This window comes from Cornus florida, unplaced genomic scaffold (assembly GCF_030987335.1).
Source record: "Cornus florida cultivar Cherokee Brave unplaced genomic scaffold, ASM3098733v1 CherokeeBrave_3.0.0_Hap2_Chr03, whole genome shotgun sequence".
In the NCBI taxonomy this organism is placed as follows: Eukaryota; Viridiplantae; Streptophyta; class Magnoliopsida; order Cornales; family Cornaceae; genus Cornus; species Cornus florida.
The window spans coordinates 3,622,409-3,641,318 of NW_026775573.1; the positions used below are offsets into that span (position 1 = coordinate 3,622,409).

The 18,910-nt window shown below is 31.9% G+C and overlaps 1 protein-coding gene across 2 annotated transcripts; it reads right to left on the bottom strand.

The window, feature by feature from the left end:
• Nucleotides 1-6,955: 6,955 nt before the first annotated feature.
• On the bottom strand, nucleotides 6,956-12,670 carry LOC132299098 (hydroxyproline O-galactosyltransferase GALT3-like). 2 transcript variants are annotated; one of them, XM_059795552.1, is made up of 4 exons: nucleotides 12,370-12,670; nucleotides 10,480-10,608; nucleotides 9,939-10,000; nucleotides 6,956-7,206 (listed from the first exon to the last, which is right to left on the bottom strand). In XM_059795552.1, exons 1-4 carry the CDS (start codon nucleotides 12,412-12,414, stop codon nucleotides 7,140-7,142), a joined length of 303 nt encoding a protein of 100 aa, XP_059651535.1. In that variant the 5' UTR covers nucleotides 12,415-12,670; the 3' UTR covers nucleotides 6,956-7,139. The 2 variants fall into 2 exon arrangements, with proteins under 2 accessions (XP_059651535.1, XP_059651536.1); XM_059795553.1 differs by having other exon boundaries at nucleotides 10,463-10,608.
• Nucleotides 12,671-18,910: the final 6,240 nt, after the last annotated feature.

The window sequence follows — 18,910 nt, forward strand, 5'->3', positions numbered from 1 at the left end:
AATGTAGTACCATTGAATTTTAAATTCTTATGTAATGTAGTACCATTGAATTTGATCATTAAAATTAGTAAGATATAAACAATTTACTTGTAATACCCCTAAAATTAAAAAGGATAAAATTGGAATTTAAATTTCATTCTATGTGCGTTTTTGTCTATTAATTTTGTAATTGTTGTATTTTGTTTGTTTTATTTTAAATTGTATTTTAAATGCCTTATTTGGTTAATTATTTAATTGTCTTATTTTCTTTATTTAAATTATGGTTTGTTTAGTTATCTGAGTTATTATATTGTTTGTTTTATGTTAGTTTTGTATTTGAATTGCCTTATTTGGTTAAGTATATTTTAATTAAATTAATTTTATTTTTGGTTGCTATGCTTACTTTAATTGTATTATTAATTATTTTCTTGCATGGACGTAACTGTTTAATTAAATTAAGTGTATGAATTATCTTTTAGGGTTTTAGTATTTTTATGGGCTTGCCGACATAATTAATTAGGATTTACGTTTAGGGTTTTTATTGACTTAGGATTTGGAGTTAGTTATAAATATATAACTTATACATCCCTAGGGTTTGATAACCCTATTCACGACAAAGTGAAAATACAGAGAGTTTGGAGAAAATTGAACGAGAGAAAAACAGAACAAAATTTAGAAGGAGAACAGAGAGGGCCAAGGGAGAGTTGTGGTGGATTAAACCAAAACCATAGGAGGCTTGAAGGTGGTCAGTGGTTACCGGAAATTAGGAAGACGACAACACAGTTTTGAGACCAAAGCTACAGGCAAGTTCTTCTACTTTCTCCTTCCCTTTGGCTTGTGTTCTGTGCACCTAGGTAGTCTCTAGGGTTAAATAGATTATAAACTAAAACTTACATGTTAATTGTATGTTTTATTGATAATCTGTTTGGGTTGTAATCGAATCTATTACAGAATTCGTACACATCTGTTTTCAGTTTTATTGGAAAAGCTTGTTAGTCCGGTTGTAATTTCAGACTCTAGAGAATTTGTTGAGTCTTAAACGGATCTTGCATGATTATTATATGTCAAATTTCATTATCAGTTCTCTGAGAAATTGGTCTGAAATAAATTCATTCTCGTCTGTTCTAGTTTTGCTCTTTAAGCATGCTAATAAATTGCTTAGTTAAATCTCTATATTTGATTTCAAATTGTTGTTCTAAAACCATTGGGAGTCTGTTTTGGTATTAATAAGACCTTAGGATAAGTTTTAGAAATCAACTGAAGGGTGGACATAGGCCGGAGAAGAAGCAGAAGGACGAGGACGGAGCAAACGGGGACTGGAAGCTCTCAAAGGAGGTGAGAGCCGGCTCTACATTCTTAGAGCCGGCTCCAGGCTCAAAAAAGAGCCTGCTCTTGGAATTTAGAGCAGGCTCTTTCAAATAGTAATTTTTTGGAAAAAATTCTACGAACTGTTTGGATACTGTTGGAGCATGGGAACATTTCTATTGACTCTGGGGTTTTACAGAGGGATTATAAGGTTGGATGTGAGTGTTATTAAGTCCTTAAATTGAGTAAGGTTGACCTCTAAGTGAATGAAATTAACAGTGCGCTAATTTAACAACTGTACGTACGGTTAACAGCTGAAAGGAGATTTGTTGTCTAGTTTTAATTTGACAACTTAGGGTGCTATATAATGATTCTAAATGAAGATTAAAAGCACAGTGAAGTTTTTTAAATTAATAAATTGGACTTGGGGCATAGGGCATGCCTCTGTGCTAAAAGATAAGACAGAATATCAGTGTACAACTTAGCACGCGGTTACCTGATAGAGAAAATTAAGTTGCTCAAATTAATCTAGCAATTTATGGGACTATAATGTGATTTAAAAACTTATTTTTAATGCATGATAGAGTCATTGATATATTAGATATGGTCTACGCATGCTATGGATGCTCGTTGTTGAACCTTTAAACCGTTTCCTGCAAATACATGGTTTAACTCTTAGATTTAAATTGCTGAAACTATAAATAGTCTTCTGTAATTATTTGGGATTGTTTTGGATTGTAAATTGCTGTACTGTTAATTATAGGTTGTAATTTACATGGTTTGGATGTTAATTGTGGGATATTAGATATTATCATACAAGTAATTGGATTATGGTTTTGAACTGTAATTGCTGTAGTGTGGTATAAACTATTCTGCAATTACCTGGCTTTTGGTTTTAGTTATTGAATTGCTGTACTGTTATTGATAGTCTGTAATTTTTACATGGTTTTGGATTTAAATTGCTGAATAAATATATTCTGTCAATTACATAGATATGGAGGATTGTATGCAGCGGTATGGGACGGTGACATACTAGGGGACGGTTTAGCTCAAAACGCCTAAACCTAACCTAATGGATTAAAGGAATGGATTTAAAAATATTGAATCCTAATTATGTTAAGTCAAATCAATTGCAACTAAGTTGAGTGGCTTCCTGGATTAATGGATGATAGTTAAGTCATGTCAACTGAATAAGTTAATAGACTAACTAACTTATTTATTGTATGTCAGTTCAATAAATATTTGAACTACATACCCTGGTTTTGGACAGACTTTATATATATGTTTATGGTACCACGAGATAAGCTTGAGCCTCAGACTCGTTGGTTAGGGTGCGTATATGCAGTGGATGCGTAGCTGGCTATAGTAGGTTGAGGTGTACCCTGTTAGGTCTAGGTACTCATGCCCACCTTTGAGTGCGTTTTCGCATGTTGCCTTCTATTCAGGTTGAGACCCTTACTGTAGACCAGTGAATGTCCCTTAGTGTGGATATATCTATATGTATGGACTAGATAGCTATTGTTGAGATATTTAGGGTGTATCTACGTATCGAGTCACTGTTTGGATTGTAATTAGAGAAGAATTTGCATGTGGGCCTGACCCACTCTTATTTTTACAGGTGTTCGTTAGTTCCAGACTTAGAGCTGGATCGTGCTGAGCAGATACAGTCTTCACTCCACCGATGACCAGGATTTTATTTCATATTTTAGAGTTGGGTTTCATTTCCAATCTTTTGAGTTCAGTGAGATATTTTAGGGATCCACTAGATGGATTCCCGAGTTATAATAGAAATGGAGAAGTAGGATGTATCAGAATCATTCTTTGATAATCAAATTTTATTCTGAGGTTTTTTTAGTTTCTTTTCAGCAATTTATTTATTCTTGTTTTTCTTATTTGTATTCTGTGTTTGATTATTGCTAATTGGTTTGATATCCTCGGGTAATCGGGCGTGGGCCTGGCCAACCCGCATCCGAAAATTCGGAGGTATCACATTACTAAACTGTTCAATTACTTTAATAATAATCAGATGGACATGAACAATGACAATGTTGAGCAATACCCATCAAGAGACATTCATTCTTTTGATGGTGAGAATGGTGAGGATGTTGTAGTTATTGAACAGGTCAATGCCGCTGTTTGGTGTGATGCCCATCAAGAGAAATTCATGCTCTTGATAGAGGAAGAGGTTGGAAAAGGAAATCGTACAGGCACAACTTTTAATCCAACTGGGTGGACACATATTGTGGAAGCAATGTTATTGGAAACTGGAAAAAAGTACACAAAAGACCAATGTAGACAAGAATTCAATAATATAAGAGCACTGTACAAAGATTGCAAACAAATATTATCTGAGACTGGTGTAGGGTACAACAGAAACTAGGATGATTGAGTTGAAAGCTAAAAGATGGGTTCGATTGTGCAAGGTTAGTATTTCAATACGTGTCAATTTACCATACATACAGTTAGTAATTAGTGATTTAGTATTAAAAGGGTTTGATGAACAATAATTGTAAGCTAATAACGTGTAGGTTCTCAAGCATGGCAAAAAAAAAAAAAAAAAAATAGGGGTGTAAGAATTATGAGCAGATGGTAAGGATTTTTGGGAATACACATGCTACTGGCAAGCATGTTCATCCTTCTACAAAGCCACCCAGACCTCACCAAGTGTTAACAATGCCTTAAGTGGCAACACATGAAACTGAAATTCATAACACTGAGGGCAATGCGAGCATGACTGATGTAGAACAACCTAATGTAGAAAGACCTATTGACCTCAGTCCTATTCCCAAACCTGTAGTTAAGAAACTGAAGAAATAAACTTTTTCAGAAACAATGTCTCTAGTGATGGAATGGTTAACTAATATTAGAAACGCGAAAGCTGATAAAATTGCAAAAGACATAGCAGAATTATCTTCTAGTTGTCAACCATCTCGATTTACTGAAATGCTTGAAGTGACATCTCCAAGTAAAAAAGAAAAATAAATGGATCCCCATATATATATTAGATATATCTTGTTTACTACTTCTAATTATTTCATTCCTACCGTGTGTTATTTTGTTTTTCTCTAATGTTGTTCATATGTTTTGTTTTGCATGAGGTAATTTACATTCCAAATTTGCAGATTAGCCTGAAAGAAGGTTAGATATATCTTGCTTGAATTAAATTTATGGACGGTGTCTCTTGTTGAAATAATTTTGTGGGCGGTGTCCCTTATTAAATGAATTTTGTGGGCGGTATCCCTTGTTGAAATAATTTTATGGGCGGTATCCCTTGTTGAATTAATTTTGTGAGCGGTGTCCCTTGTGTTTATTATGTTTTGAAATTTTGGAAATGTCCATTTTTAAGGGGAAATCATGCCGGATTTTTAAAAAAAAATTAAAAAAAAAAATTGAATTTAACTCTGCTTTATATTTTGCTACTATAGGTACTGTCTTGTTTTACATTCAAATTCATTTTTTGCTACTACATTGAAGGACATGGCAGTAAGTTGTAGGTAGTGGCACCAGTAGGATTGATAGGAAGCATTCTCCAGTTGCTGCAACTCCAGGAAGCTAGTGATCTCTAAGTTAATCAAATGGAGGGCTATACAAATATAAAGAAGTGGTTGTACATTTTATGGAATGAATATTAGTGATCTCCAGTTGTGTGTACATTTTATGTAAGTGTAACGAAGTGTGTATGTACACACATACTATTTTTAAGGAATGTCAAGCTCCTTATATGTGGAAGTATATATATGAATGGTGCAACACTCAAGTTCTTAAGATTATGATGTACAAAGCAAAACTATACGTGGAAGTATATATGTGAATGTTGTTCAGTCTTGTAAGAGGGGGATCTTCCTTGATTGCTTGCTTTTAATCTTTATTCATATTTAGCAATTCTGTTTATGGTTGGATATTGTATGAAATATTCAGAAGTCGGTTATTAAAATAAATACTCAAGAAAAGGGGAAATGGTCTCATGACTAAACAAAATATTACCAATTTGAAGGACCTCCACTACAAAATTTCAAACTAATCTAAGTGAAGTAAAACTATTCACAAGCTTCAATGTCCACCAAATCTCAACTCTGACCAATTCAAGAAGATCAACGTTTTGGCTTCGTTTCTTATTAGTTTCAACTTCAAGGATCTCTCTCTCACACATTCATCATGAATTTATATTATATATATATATATATATATATATATATGAAACAAAACAAAGTTAAATGGAATATAAGCCAAAAGAAAAAGATAAATGGAGTGCAAAGATCTGCTCTCATTGAAAGATTATTACAAAGTTAGATTTGTAATTTGGTTGCCATTAATCATGTTTATGCAGATTTATTCATTATTACAAAGTTTAAGATTTGTAGTTTGGTTGCCACTATACATGTAAATTTATTCATAATTTTTTTTCCCAACTCTAATGCAGAATATATATATATATATTTTTTAAAATTTTAACAAATTATCTCAAATCATAAAGAAAAATGGACTATTTACATATAAACTTATAATTGTATTCATATATATAATTTTTCAAAACAAAAACAAAACAGTCTTTACCAAACAGGTATTCTGTTATTGATTCAGAATTTTTGATAACAAAACTAACTTCCCAAACGTGTTTTGTTTTCGGATTCCTTAAAACGCATGACAATATCAAACGCGTTATCATGTTTTTGATATACAATTATCAAAAACAAAACAATCGTTACCAAACATGGATCCGATTTCTACTAAAAATATACCAATACCAAAACGGTTGTTTTCATATCATACCAAATTATAACATATAACGTTATTACCATCCAAACGGACCCTTAGTTGTCCAAAACTTTGGTATGGCCAATACAATACCCTTTTTAAGGGTCTCATGTCGGTGAGTTCGGTAAATTTAAAGTGATATTATTTTAGTTCGTTACATCGCGACCGATTCTGTGACCTCAACTATGAACCAATATTATAATGTTTGAATCGATAATAACTTTTATTTTTCTAAAAGTGAATTCAGATTTATTGCTAATATGCGCCTAGGTTTGTATCCTTGTATTGTCGTCTGTATTGTATATATATAATTATGTGTGATTAATGGGATTTGTTGATGGATGTTGATATATAGGAGGATCAGATTTTCTTTAATTTGATAATAATAATATTATTGCTACAAAATTTAGATCTTCTTTGCTAATATACATATGATCAACTCGAGATTTTAACCATATTAACAAAAGAGAACCAAACTAGTCAATGTTGTAGTAAAATAAATGATAGTATGCGTTGATGCGAAAATCCTCGCGACTCGGAACGACAGCGTTTACATGCAAAACAAAGCGACGTCACCTCAAATGGCACCGGTGGGATGCTGATATTGTGATTTACAAAAAGTTTTGAACCGTGATAGAAACAGCCGTGGTTTTGCACCGTGGTAGAAAGACTTTCTACCACGGTACAAAACCGTGGTAGAAAGTCAATTTTCTACCACTGTACAGAATCATGGTTGAAAAAGGGCTTTCTATCACAGTTCAAAATCATGGTAGGAAGTGTTATATAATTTTATTTTATTTTTAAATAATGCAGTCCCCACGAGGCCTTTTTTTTCCTTACTACTAGCCTTGCAAGGACTCCAGAAGCCTACACTAAATAAATTAAAAATAGCATCATAACCAAAATAACTTACAACTAACCAATAACATCATATATATATATATATATATATATATAACCAATTCCAAATCATTGTTTTATACAAAAATTAACCATATACAAATTTCTAGTTTCTTATGCCATACCAAAATAAAATAAAAATTCTTATATCCTCTTGCTCTATTTTAGTCTCTCTCTTCCATTACATATATGCAACTTCTTCATGAGCCACACAAAAAATATAACAGCAACAAAAAAAGTAACGGCAACCGTATTCCTAGCTTTGACCTACAAAGATGTAATAGTTAAAGTCAGAGAATATAAAACATGTTGTAAAGTTGTCAAAATTAAACCAAGCAAAGCAAGCATTATAAGAAAGGTACATTAAAAGATCTACTCTTCGTATTAACTCAATATCTTGGGTCATTGATATCCCGTCACCAAAAGAAAACATGACACCATATTCAAACATTTAAAATGAAGAAGACTGATTTTCTTTCTTTCTTTCAGAACTCCTATATTATTTTAGTTAATTAAATATTTATGTTTGGCTTCTCTAAGCCCTGCACATACCCAGGAGTCAGGACCCATATTTTATTAAGCCAGGTGTTGGAACCCTAGCTCTGGTTTGAGGTTTGAATTCTATAAAATTCACATTGTGTTTTCATTTTTCTTCTCTTTTGGTTGCTGAGCAACAAACATATATAGCTAGGAAAGAAAAAGAACTCATAAATGGTGACTATTAAGTTTGCAAGCTTAGTACTATGCCTTCTCTTTGTTTTGCATGCCCTCTGGAACTCTCCTGCACATGCTCATCAAGGTAGGCAGTTTAATTTCTTCTCCAATAACAGTTTTGTGTGTGTGTGTGTGTGTGTGTGTGTGTGTGTGTGTGCATGAAACAAGCAGACTATGACAGGTTCAGGTGTATTATTACTCTTTTCACATCTTTTTGTAGGTATGATGATTGATGGAGTTGGGCTAACGGCGACTACTAAAAATTTTGCATCTGCTCAAAAGGTACCTAGTCTTGTTATTGTATATGTGTGTATGTGCGTGTGTGTGTGTTTTAGCATGCTAAAAGTTATATATCTTTTATAAACTTTGATAACCAAGTGTAAATGTGATTGAACAGGAATTTTTGGACAGAATTCCTGCTGCTGCTAGGAAATTGGGGATTGGAGGAAGGAAAATGGCAGTAGATAAAGAGACTTCAAAGATTTCAGGTGCAACCCATTCTTCTAGAAAATGTTATGATCTTGAAAGGAAGGAATATTTGGATGTGAAATGTATAGCCGGTGACAAAAGTAATATTCTCAAGAAGTTCAAATTGGCTGGTTTTGTAGCTTCAAGTGCTGATTACCATTTGCCAAGACACCACCCTCCTAAGAATAACTGATTGAGAAAAAAAAAATTTGAAAAGAAAAGAAAAGCAATTGTTATGCTTGGAAGATCTCCTTTTGTTATTAGAAATGTTCTAATTAGAGCATAGTATATGGGAAATATCAAACTTGTATATATGTAGTGCAAGTATCTCAATTTTCTAGAGGAATTGACTCACTATAATACTAAAGGTGCTCTGTTTTATTAGTAATTTCTGTTTTAATTCCATTCTTCAGTTTCATTTCTAAACCTAGTAGTGTGCTACTTGGTAACATATATATATATATATATATATATTTATATATATGTACCAACTCAATCAAGATGTTTGTTTTCGGACAAGGTCCATTCACTAGCTTATGTTTCCAACTTTTTTATTTGGCTAATTGGATGCAGGAAAGGATACAGAAGCTTCAAATACATCACTTAAAAGACCTCAATATCGCTCGATTGATCAGGTCTCTCTCTCCCTCTCTCTCACTGTCTGTCTCTTGATCTTACACACGCACTTGCACTGGTTCACATAGGTCTGCAACTCAATTTATTTTTCGTACTGAAACTGAGGGTGTTGCAAATAGATGTTTTATGCTTCTAAACATCAAAATCTTCCTTAGGAAGATGGATGGATTTGTTATGTGACCTCACTAACATTGAAATCAATGTTAACGCTTTAATGACAGAACAATAGCAACATATTGGAGCCAAAGACATCGAAATCTGCAAGCTTGGGAATTCCAGGGACTGAGCCAGTCCATTTTCGAAATACTAAGACACGCTACTCTCAAGTTTCAACTATAGCCGGTCATGGAAGTTCTTCAAAGAAACAAGTCTCTCAAGAGCCTATTGATGGTATTGCTCATACGGAAGGAGGAGTTCATGGAAGTTAAAATACAAGTTTTGGAAACTTATTTAATTTTTCTGTTCTGTCAATTAAGAATGTTTTGGAAACTTAATTAATTTTTCATAAGATTTACAAGTTTTTGAATTCTAAATTTCAATTATTCTTGGTGGGTGTTTTAGATAGAATATAAACATAAATTAAAAAAGCATTAATTAATAAAATTTGTGCAATAAAGTAATCCTTTGTAAGCATCCTGAGACAAATTTTTTTTTTTTTTGAAAGGTTAATTCGCATCCTGAGAGTTTGAAACACTTGATAGCATGATTTCTTATTAAAACTTAGAAGACCTCTTTATTTACTTTGATACATGTCCATGACTCCATTCTATTCAATTTCCTAATAAAGAATGGTCCATACCCTACTACTGTGGTACTAAAGTATGGTTCCAATAATAGATGGAAATGCTTCAAAATTTTCATGCAAAGACAAACTACTATTCCATGTAAAACTAAAAAAATTAAGTAAAGGTATAAACAACATATCAACAACTTTTCCTCCACAACAATCAATCAAAACCTCCACATACGATGATCCCAAACTCCCATACTTTCAACATTTTAAAACAAGAAATAAAAATGGCCTCCACAAGGGCCGATGTACCAATAAGGTAATAAAGTTCAAGATACACCGCAAAATTGGTCACTTAAAGGCACATGACCCCCTAAGTATGAGTATAAAAAGCATTAAAATTGTGCAATCATAAAAGAATTTTATCGCACATAAAGACCATATAACTTACAAATTTTGATGTACTTGATAGGCCATGCAATCGACGCTCCCGTTGTTGTCTTTTCCCGGTCCCTTTGGAAGATTACATTTCAAGTACATGCAAATCAATTAAAGAAAATATAACACCAAAATACACCCTAAGTGGAGATAGTTAAATGAAAAAACTCAAAACCAATGATATGCCGATAAAGTGATGCCCTTCTTGCAAGGCCATGGTGACACAACTTGTAACAGCCAACGTTGAAATTACATGCTATGTGAGGGTTAATATTATGTGGACTAGCTCCCTTTCTTCTCCAAAAATATTGTAAATGTAAGGTTTACTAAGTTAGCTTAGTGTTGGCTTCAAGAGTTAGCATGTTTTTGTAGTCTACATAATGAACCACCTATTTTATTTCATGATGCTGCCAAATGCAAAGTAAATCACAATATCAGCACAAGTGCAAAACAGTAAATTAGTGAGGGCCATGATAACAATTCTGCCTGCAGAAATAAATTATAAATAACAGCAACCTCTTTTGTTTCTATACCAACCATTTATATCTACGCACCCCCATAATGCAAATTGCAATTGTTTTCAAGCTGAGAAGGCTGTAGTAATCAACAAAAGGCATCAGCTGGATATCTCCATATACTTGAGCTTCTCTCCACAGCTCGAGATTGACTTGTCTATTCGTATTCTGCAGGTAGGAAAAAAAATGAAATAAGAAATAGAAAGAAACAGAAAAAAATAAACAGTCCAACTGTTACCCAAAAAAATTTCAAGCAAAGTGACTATTGTCAATGAACACAACTAGAAGGGGTGCTTCAGAAGGATAATTCTATCACCAAGAAACCTTTTTCCCTTTTCTTTCTTTTTTATGTGATAGGGAAATATAGTGGAGACATTGTGTAATAATAAAAAAATATTATATATTCCGTTCATTGCTTGGAGTAATGCTAAAAAAATAGCTAAAGCTCTAGCTACCAAGCATTAGAACACAGGTTCAAGGCTGAGGGTGTATATTTTCATGCAAAAAATAGGCCTGTCCATGAACTTTAATCCTGGTCTTCAACTTAACTTATTCAACCATGATAATGCACATGATTTAAATAAACAAACTGACTTTCAAATAAAATTATACTAGTCATTGACTCATTGGATGTTGGTTGACTAGATTTTAATGCATTTATATATATATATAACTACGGCAAGACACATATTTTAAGGAGTTAAACCATAGCATCTAAATTAAATGGTTATTCCAATCAAAATTTGAACATGGCAAAAATAGTACTGCAGTAATAATAATAATAATAATTTGTAATGAAACTTACAAATAAAATTATACTAGTCATTGGATTTCAACACATGCCTTCACTCTAGATTTATGCATATAACTTCTAACCAATAAATATAAATTTATAATCCAAATAAACATAAAAGCATACTACATCCGCAATAAGTCAAAATATAATGACACTTGCATGCATACTTAGATATATGGCATTGCCTCCATGGTCTCATTACAAACCACTAAAATGTTAAATGAGAAATTATGATATGTGATTTAATAGGAACTCCAAAAGATAAATGGGTGGGTTTCTAAATATTTTCCTTCCTCCAAAAATACATACAAACATCATAAAAGAATGTTGTCCATCAATACACGTGAATTCAAACTAAGCAAGAGCTATGACATAGCAAGTCATCGTCAAGATGTCTCAAAAAAATCATCAAAGCCTAATCCTTAATTGAGCTAGTCCACATAATATTAACCCTCACATAGCATGTAATTTCAACGTTGGCTGTTACAAGTTATGTCACCATGGCCTTGCAAGAAGGGCATCACTTTACCAGAGACTGGCTGCGTACAAGTTAGCAGTTGCAGAGAGAAGGCTTGAGAGTTAAGAGACAGCAGACCAGAGGCTGAAGCTTGCGAACGGCGAACCCGAACTGGAACAGCGGGCGATGGAAGCTGAAGGATATGGGTTTTAATATTTTGAACAATCTGAAATGATATGCCGATATGGGTTCTGATTCTTGTAGATTTTGTAGTTTGCAGTTGTAGAGACAGAGAGAGGGCAAGTTCAGAGTTGAGAACTAGAATAGAGATGGAGGCGATTTCAAGTTTCCACTGTAAACAGAGTATCATTTTCCATTTGTTTGCCAGGAAACATGAGAAGGGGAAACAGAAAGTAAAAATCAAAATTTAAATCTTATGCCTTTTATTATTTTAGGATGTTAGAAAAATGAAAAACCCATCTCAATCAAGCTAAATATAGTTTAATAAACTTCGAATTACCAAAGATACATACTTGGGTACCAAATGAATGAAACCCTAAAATGCGAATTTTCAATTTATTTTCTTTTCCACATTTGCCCAGCAACCATACGAGCAACAACATTCAAGAACAACAGAGAAACAGCATTCAAAGATTAGACAAGTCACTAGTCTTACCGTCACGCTTATCCTCCTGCGAAGAGAACTCTTCAATCTCTTCATCGACACTACGCCACAACTCCCGCTTCTAGGTGGCCGATGTGGATTCGGTGGTGCGACCTCGCCGGAGACGCTTGAGGGTTTGTGGGTGATTCAAAATCATCATCGTCATCGTTATTCAAAATCATATCTGATATGCCGATATGGGTTTTGACTCTTGTAGATTTTGTACTTCGCAGTTGCAGAGACGGAGAGAGGGCCGAGTTGAGAACGAGAATAGAGATGGATGCGATCGGGGAGGGCTGAAATGATTTGCCCTAATACATGTGAGTAAATATATTTTTGTATATAAAATATATATTTTTAAATTTTTTTTTAAAAAAACTAGCGGGAATAAGACCCACAAATAAGCGGGTGAAAGTAAATTTACTCACTGTGGTAGAATAAATAAATTCACTTTCTATCACGGTTTTAAAATAATCGTGGTAGAAAGACCACCTAAATTATAATTCATTTTTTTTCACGATTAATTTATAACCGTGGTAAAAAGACCAGCCTAAATTACATAAAAAATAATTCACTTTTTACCATAGTTATCAAATAACCGTGGTAAAAGAATATACTTACTACCACTGTTATTTTATAACCGTGGTAAAAGGATATACTTTCTATCACGGTTTTAAAATAACCGTGGTAGAAAGACCCGCCTAAATTACTTTAAAAATAATTCACTTTCTACCACGATTATAAAAATAATCATGGTAAAAGAATATACTTTCTACCACGTTTATTTTAAAACCGTGGTAAAATAATATACTTTCTACTACGGTTTTTCATTAACTGTGGTAGAAAGGGTCTTCTACCACGGTTTTAAAATAATTGTGGTAAAAAATATACTTTTTATTACGGTTATTTTAAAACTATGGTAGAAAGCGTCTTCTATCGGTAAAAAAAGCATGGTAAAAAACTATTTTTCTTGGAGTGTAGTAAAGTATTACATATATGTTTATAAAATATATATATTTAAAATACTTTAGTAATTAAGTTTAGCTACATGTGACTTGAGTTTTTCACATCTCTTATCAAAAATGTTTATTTGGATTATAGGTTTTCTTATTTCTAAATACTTTTATTATTTTAAAAAATAAAATATTAAAAATTTAACATAACATTTAATGGGGAAATTGAAGGAAATACACCAAATTAACTTCCCAATTTCAGTTTTTTATTTAGTTATTTGTACATTTATACATTTTTACTATTATTTAATAGGAAGTTTTAAAGATGGCACACGCAATGCACTTCTCAATTTCAGTTTTTTACCTTATCAAAATTTAATATTATACTTACTCCATCATTTTATTGAAATTAAAATTAATTATTAAACTCACCAACAGGCCAGTGGCCTAACGGTACCAGACCTTTACTTTCTAAAGGAAGATTAGGAGTTTGAGTCTCAGTGGAGGCATGTGTGTCTGAGTACCAATTAGGAAAAAAAAATTAATTATTAAACTCTAACTCATCATCTTTAGAACTTTTTCATCTCCCTACATAAAAAGTGCTTTGAATTTATTATTGATTAATGTGTTATTTGTATTTATTGATAATGTTGCTCATTTGTTTATTTGATATTTACCAGGTTACCAATAATTTTTTTCATAGAGAACTCATAATTTCTTGTTACCTATACTTTATATGAAATTGTAACTAAATTCATGAATGAATAGTTGCAGAGGATGAAATATAAAAAGGGCGGTAAGCCTTATGATAATTGAGATTTGTATAATATAATTGGTCCAAACACCTTGCAAATACTTTAGGTGATAATTGATTTTGCACCTTCAAAAATTTTTAACCGTAAAAAATGAGAACGTTAATTGATGTGCATGTAATAAAATGAATGCCTATTAATCTTGATCTAAAAGCAGCCAATAATTGACATGATATACAATATTTAAATTATACAAATATATTCTAATTGTTTATCTTGATCACATAGTTATCATTGTATTGAATTAAATATCATTATGAAATGACTATTTACAAATAATAAGTGAATTGATTCATTTGTGTATTTTTCTAATTTTTGTTTTTGAAATTTTTTTTTTATTTTTTAAAAATAAAATATCGAGTTTTATATAAAATTTATTTGTTATATAAAATGTCTTATTTTTAATTATTTTAATTTTTCGTTGCACTTTATTTTCAATTCATAGCAATTTCTTATGCAAGCGCGCAGTTTCTTTTATATTGTTTCCATCACAACTCATTTATTTTGAATCCGTATCCTTCATTAATTTTATAAATTTATTGGCACTGGAATTTTCTTTTTTCTTTTTTACTTTTAAAAGTCCTTGCATCAAGCACCAAGAACACTTCATAAAAGTTTTCTATTCTTACTTTATTAATCGCCTAATTTTATTTTCTCTTAAAATTAAAATGTTCAATCTGATACTCTTGTTTGCTATCCAAAATTTCAAATCTGGCAATCATTTAACTAAACAAACTGCATATGAATTATGGTTAATGTGATAGAATAATAATATGATCTGATATAATATACCGATATGCTATTAATATATTATCTAATATTATAATATATAATATTTTAAATAAAGCATCAGTGAGTTTAATTAGTATCAATTTCAAAGGTTGGTCTAAGTGGATAGAACTTGCCTTGATGCATAGACATTTACAACAAAGCTCTATATAAAACAAGATTGATCCATATAAACAAATAAAAAATAAAAAAATTAAATCTAGAAAAAACTAGCTAGACTAGATTGTGCCACATTGAGGAATTTTGATTTATTTGTTTCCCTTAATCTCCCGGCCCACGCATATATAGACATTGCTATCATGCCACCTGAAATCGACAGGCCCAACAAGGCCCACCCGGCCCAATCCAAAAAATTCTATTGATGGTGTGAATTAGCTGGTTCACACCATTATTAATTTGATCCAAACAATATTCCTTGTCAATCCTTTCTTTGAGTTGTCCAAACATATTTGTTACAAGATTCTGGGAACAAAAACATGAAAATATATTTGGTAAAAAAATATTGCAGGTTTGAAATATAGAGTGGTTAGTTTTAAAATGTCATTTAAAAATTTTTAATTTTTAATTTTTATTTTTTATTGTTCATCACTACAGTGCGGAAACATATAAAAATATCAAATTGTGTTTCGATTTTTTATCACTATTTACAAAACGTTTCGGTACTAAGAAAAACAAAACAGTTTTTTCCATTATACTTTGTTACATTATCCAACAAAAGCAAAATGTGTACCAATCAAACCATAAGAAATTTGGAAGAGTGCCGTCGACACCTATGAATTTTTCCAACCTCTTCGTCAGATATCAGCGAATAAAAATAAAAACTTTAAGCGTTATTATTTGCTTATTTAAAATTAGATGATGTGGGCCTTTACATATTGCAAAGTAGATGGTTACAAAACGCTTAAATGGTGCAGTACAGTTTTTGAACAATGTCTGATCCATTTCTACATGCAACTGTTGCGTTCATTTGAAAATTTTCTTCCCACTCGTGAGGTAGTAGAAAATTGAAGCTTTCTTTCACACTTTCTTTGTTGTCCTTCACAATACACCACACCTACTAGCCACACACAATGGTGAGGGTGGGACCGTGGGGGCACTTCATTTTTTTTTTTTTTTTTTGAGAGCACAAATAGAATTTATTTACAAAATAATACATAGTAACTAGAAAGGGTATCTTGGGGAGGAATGCCCCGCTCTCCATCCTCCACACTCACCCTAATTTTCTCTAATTTTTTTCTCGCACTTTTATTAGTAATTTTATCTTTCCCATTTACTTCAAATATATATATGTATTTAACTATTTACTTTAATAATCTATTTTAATATTCTTATTATTATTATTATTATTTTAAAAGTAAATGGGTAAGCTTAATATTCTTCTTTTCTTTACATGAAAGTAATACAAAGTTATGGGTCAAAACTCAAAAAGCTCAAACGGTTGAAAAAGACACAAGAATAGATAGAGCCATCAATATGTATATGTATATGTATATGTATAAAGTGGTACTCCAATATAAGGCTATACAAGGGAGGGGCATAGGGAGTAGGTAAGTACTCCTGTCTCCTGCAAATACATCACTTCGAGATCTTTGATTGCTTCTCGCACGGACTGGACAGGAGGCGATCGGCGCGCTGTTACGCTTCAGTTTTCAACTTAAATCACTTTCCGTAACTCACAAAATGTTTAATATATATAGTAACTGAAAATAAAAAAATAAAAAACTTAGAAAAAATTGCATGAGGAAATTATGATTCGTAAAATTGGTTATGATTGTGATTTTGATAGCGATCGCAGTATAACAGATTTAGACAAAATCAATATAAATTAAACAATATAAATTGCATATCAATTTTTAAAAAAAATTATATATCAATCGATATATGGTGTATTAATTGATAATGCAGTGCAGTGGGACATGCTGTAATCTATTTTTAAAATAAACCAGTGAGTGGGGAGATTCAATGGACTGATGTACCTTATTGAGAGGCAGACAGACTAGTCTGTTTGTTTTGGTTGCATCTTCAACGGAAGGATTAAGTTTTGGGCCACGTGTCTCATTGGGATACGTACACACCCAAGTCTAACATCATTTCTCGTGCTAGTCAGTGTGGTTTGACTAATATTTCCACTCCATTAATTCTATGTTGCCCATTGTGTATTACTAGACTTTAAAATTAGGAAGTTTCAAACTCTATTTTCACATATTCCCCCTAAATAAAATTACAAATTAATTCTTATACCACACAAGTTTAGTTATTAACATTTTTAATATTATAATTGTTTTTCTTTATTAAAGTAAGACTCCTATTATTTTCTTGATACAAGTTTAAGGCTAGTGTCATGGTGAAAATTAGAGTGATATGCTTTCACTATTACAATGGTACTAATTATAATATTTTATAAATGTGATGGCATATTTAAGAGTGAGGATAATGACAGTATGTTGTTAATACTTTAATTTAAAAAAAAAAAAAAAAAAATTACAAATATTGTGGTTGTGAAAGTGAGGTCATATATCATCGCTTTCACAATGACACTACCTGTAATTTTAAAAAAAATAAAGGTATAAGAAGGGAATTAGGTTTTGGTGACCAAATTTGAGAAAAATTATTCAAAGTGACCTTAAACTCTGACAAAGATATATATGGTAACCAAAAATTTAAAAATAATTAACAATAAGTGACCATTTAATTTTAGTGTCCAAAATACCATTTTCCCATTCGGATATCTCAATCCCTCCTTTTCTCTTCTCCAAGGCCACCCAAATATGGGTAAAAGCACAAAGAATAAATATAGGTTAATTAAAAACAGAGTAAAAAACGTATATTGGTTCTGCGTTAAGTAAAATAAATACTACTGTAATACGTAGGGTGATTTTTCAATTCGGAAAAAGTTCATGCATCATCCATCATGTAGTCACAGTCGCTTAGGTCTGTCTGACTGATTAACACATGTTTTCTTGGAAAGATAAACGTCTTCAATTCAATAATACTTCAATCAACGATTGATTAGTGATAGAGTTTGAGTGATGGAGACATTTATTTAATTATTTATTTTGGAAAAATAATGTTACCATTTAGAGCAGCCTTAATAAATTCATGTCTTTTTTATCATCCTTAGATCTTTTTATCATCCTTCGATCATATGGCTCAAATCATAAGTGCTCTCCAAATCTAATGATAATAAAAACTCACACTTAATGATGCTATGAGTGTGCATGCATTACTCTTTTTTTAGTCCCCATATATGATACATTTGTTTTATATTAAATGTCCACTTTATTCTCAATTTTTATTCTAAAGTCGTAGAAAATCTAACATTATACCATCTATCAGCTTAAAATGAAGTACTTCAATTTCATCACATAAAAACTAGCAATAACTAGTTTGATTTGGCATACCAATTACTGAGTATGCTTGGTATATTATATATATACTCCTTGATAAAATTCTGATAAACTCATTGAGCTATTCATGTTGCCGAGAGTCCTAACTGACAAGCCAACCACAACATTAGAAATTTACTTTTATTGCACTAAATGGTAACTAAACTTGAGCCGATCATTCCATTCGTAAATTAATTAAATTTAACTGATAAATATAAGTGTAGTGGCAGAAGATTTGTGCATTTAGAGATTAAAAAATATATATATATAATTAAACCTAGCTAATCATATCCCTGTATACATAAGTACTTAAGTACACAGTATTAACCAATCATAATGGATCAGTGCGGCATTCAACATGACAGTAGCACCTCTCCCTCACTCTTCTCTCTTTTTCTGTGAACCTCTTTGTGTTGTGTTTGTGTGTGTGTGTGTGTGTGTGTGATGGATAGAGTTGAAATGGAAATGACAAGAGAGAGACGATTAGATGGGATGTTTGTCCCACGTGGGATTCGCACGTGGGTACAATACTGCGGCGGATGGAAGAAGTTGCTACAATGTGTCGCATATATGTTTACCATGTATATATATATGTATATATATGTATGTATAT

What these genes read in the sequence shown, in the direction of transcription:
- LOC132299098 (XM_059795552.1), bottom strand. Translation starts at nt 12,414, where the DNA reads ATGAAGAGATTGAAGAGTTCTCTTCGCAGGAGGATAAGCGTGACG. An exon ending in GCAGGAGGATAAGCGTGACG is followed by an intron (nt 10,609 to 12,369) that starts GTAAGACTAGTG and finishes TCCTACCTGCAG; the next exon opens with AATACGAATAGACAAGTCAA. An exon ending in TTGCAATTTGCATTATGGGG is followed by an intron (nt 10,001 to 10,479) that starts GTGCGTAGATAT and finishes AATCTTCCAAAG; the next exon opens with GGACCGGGAAAAGACAACAA.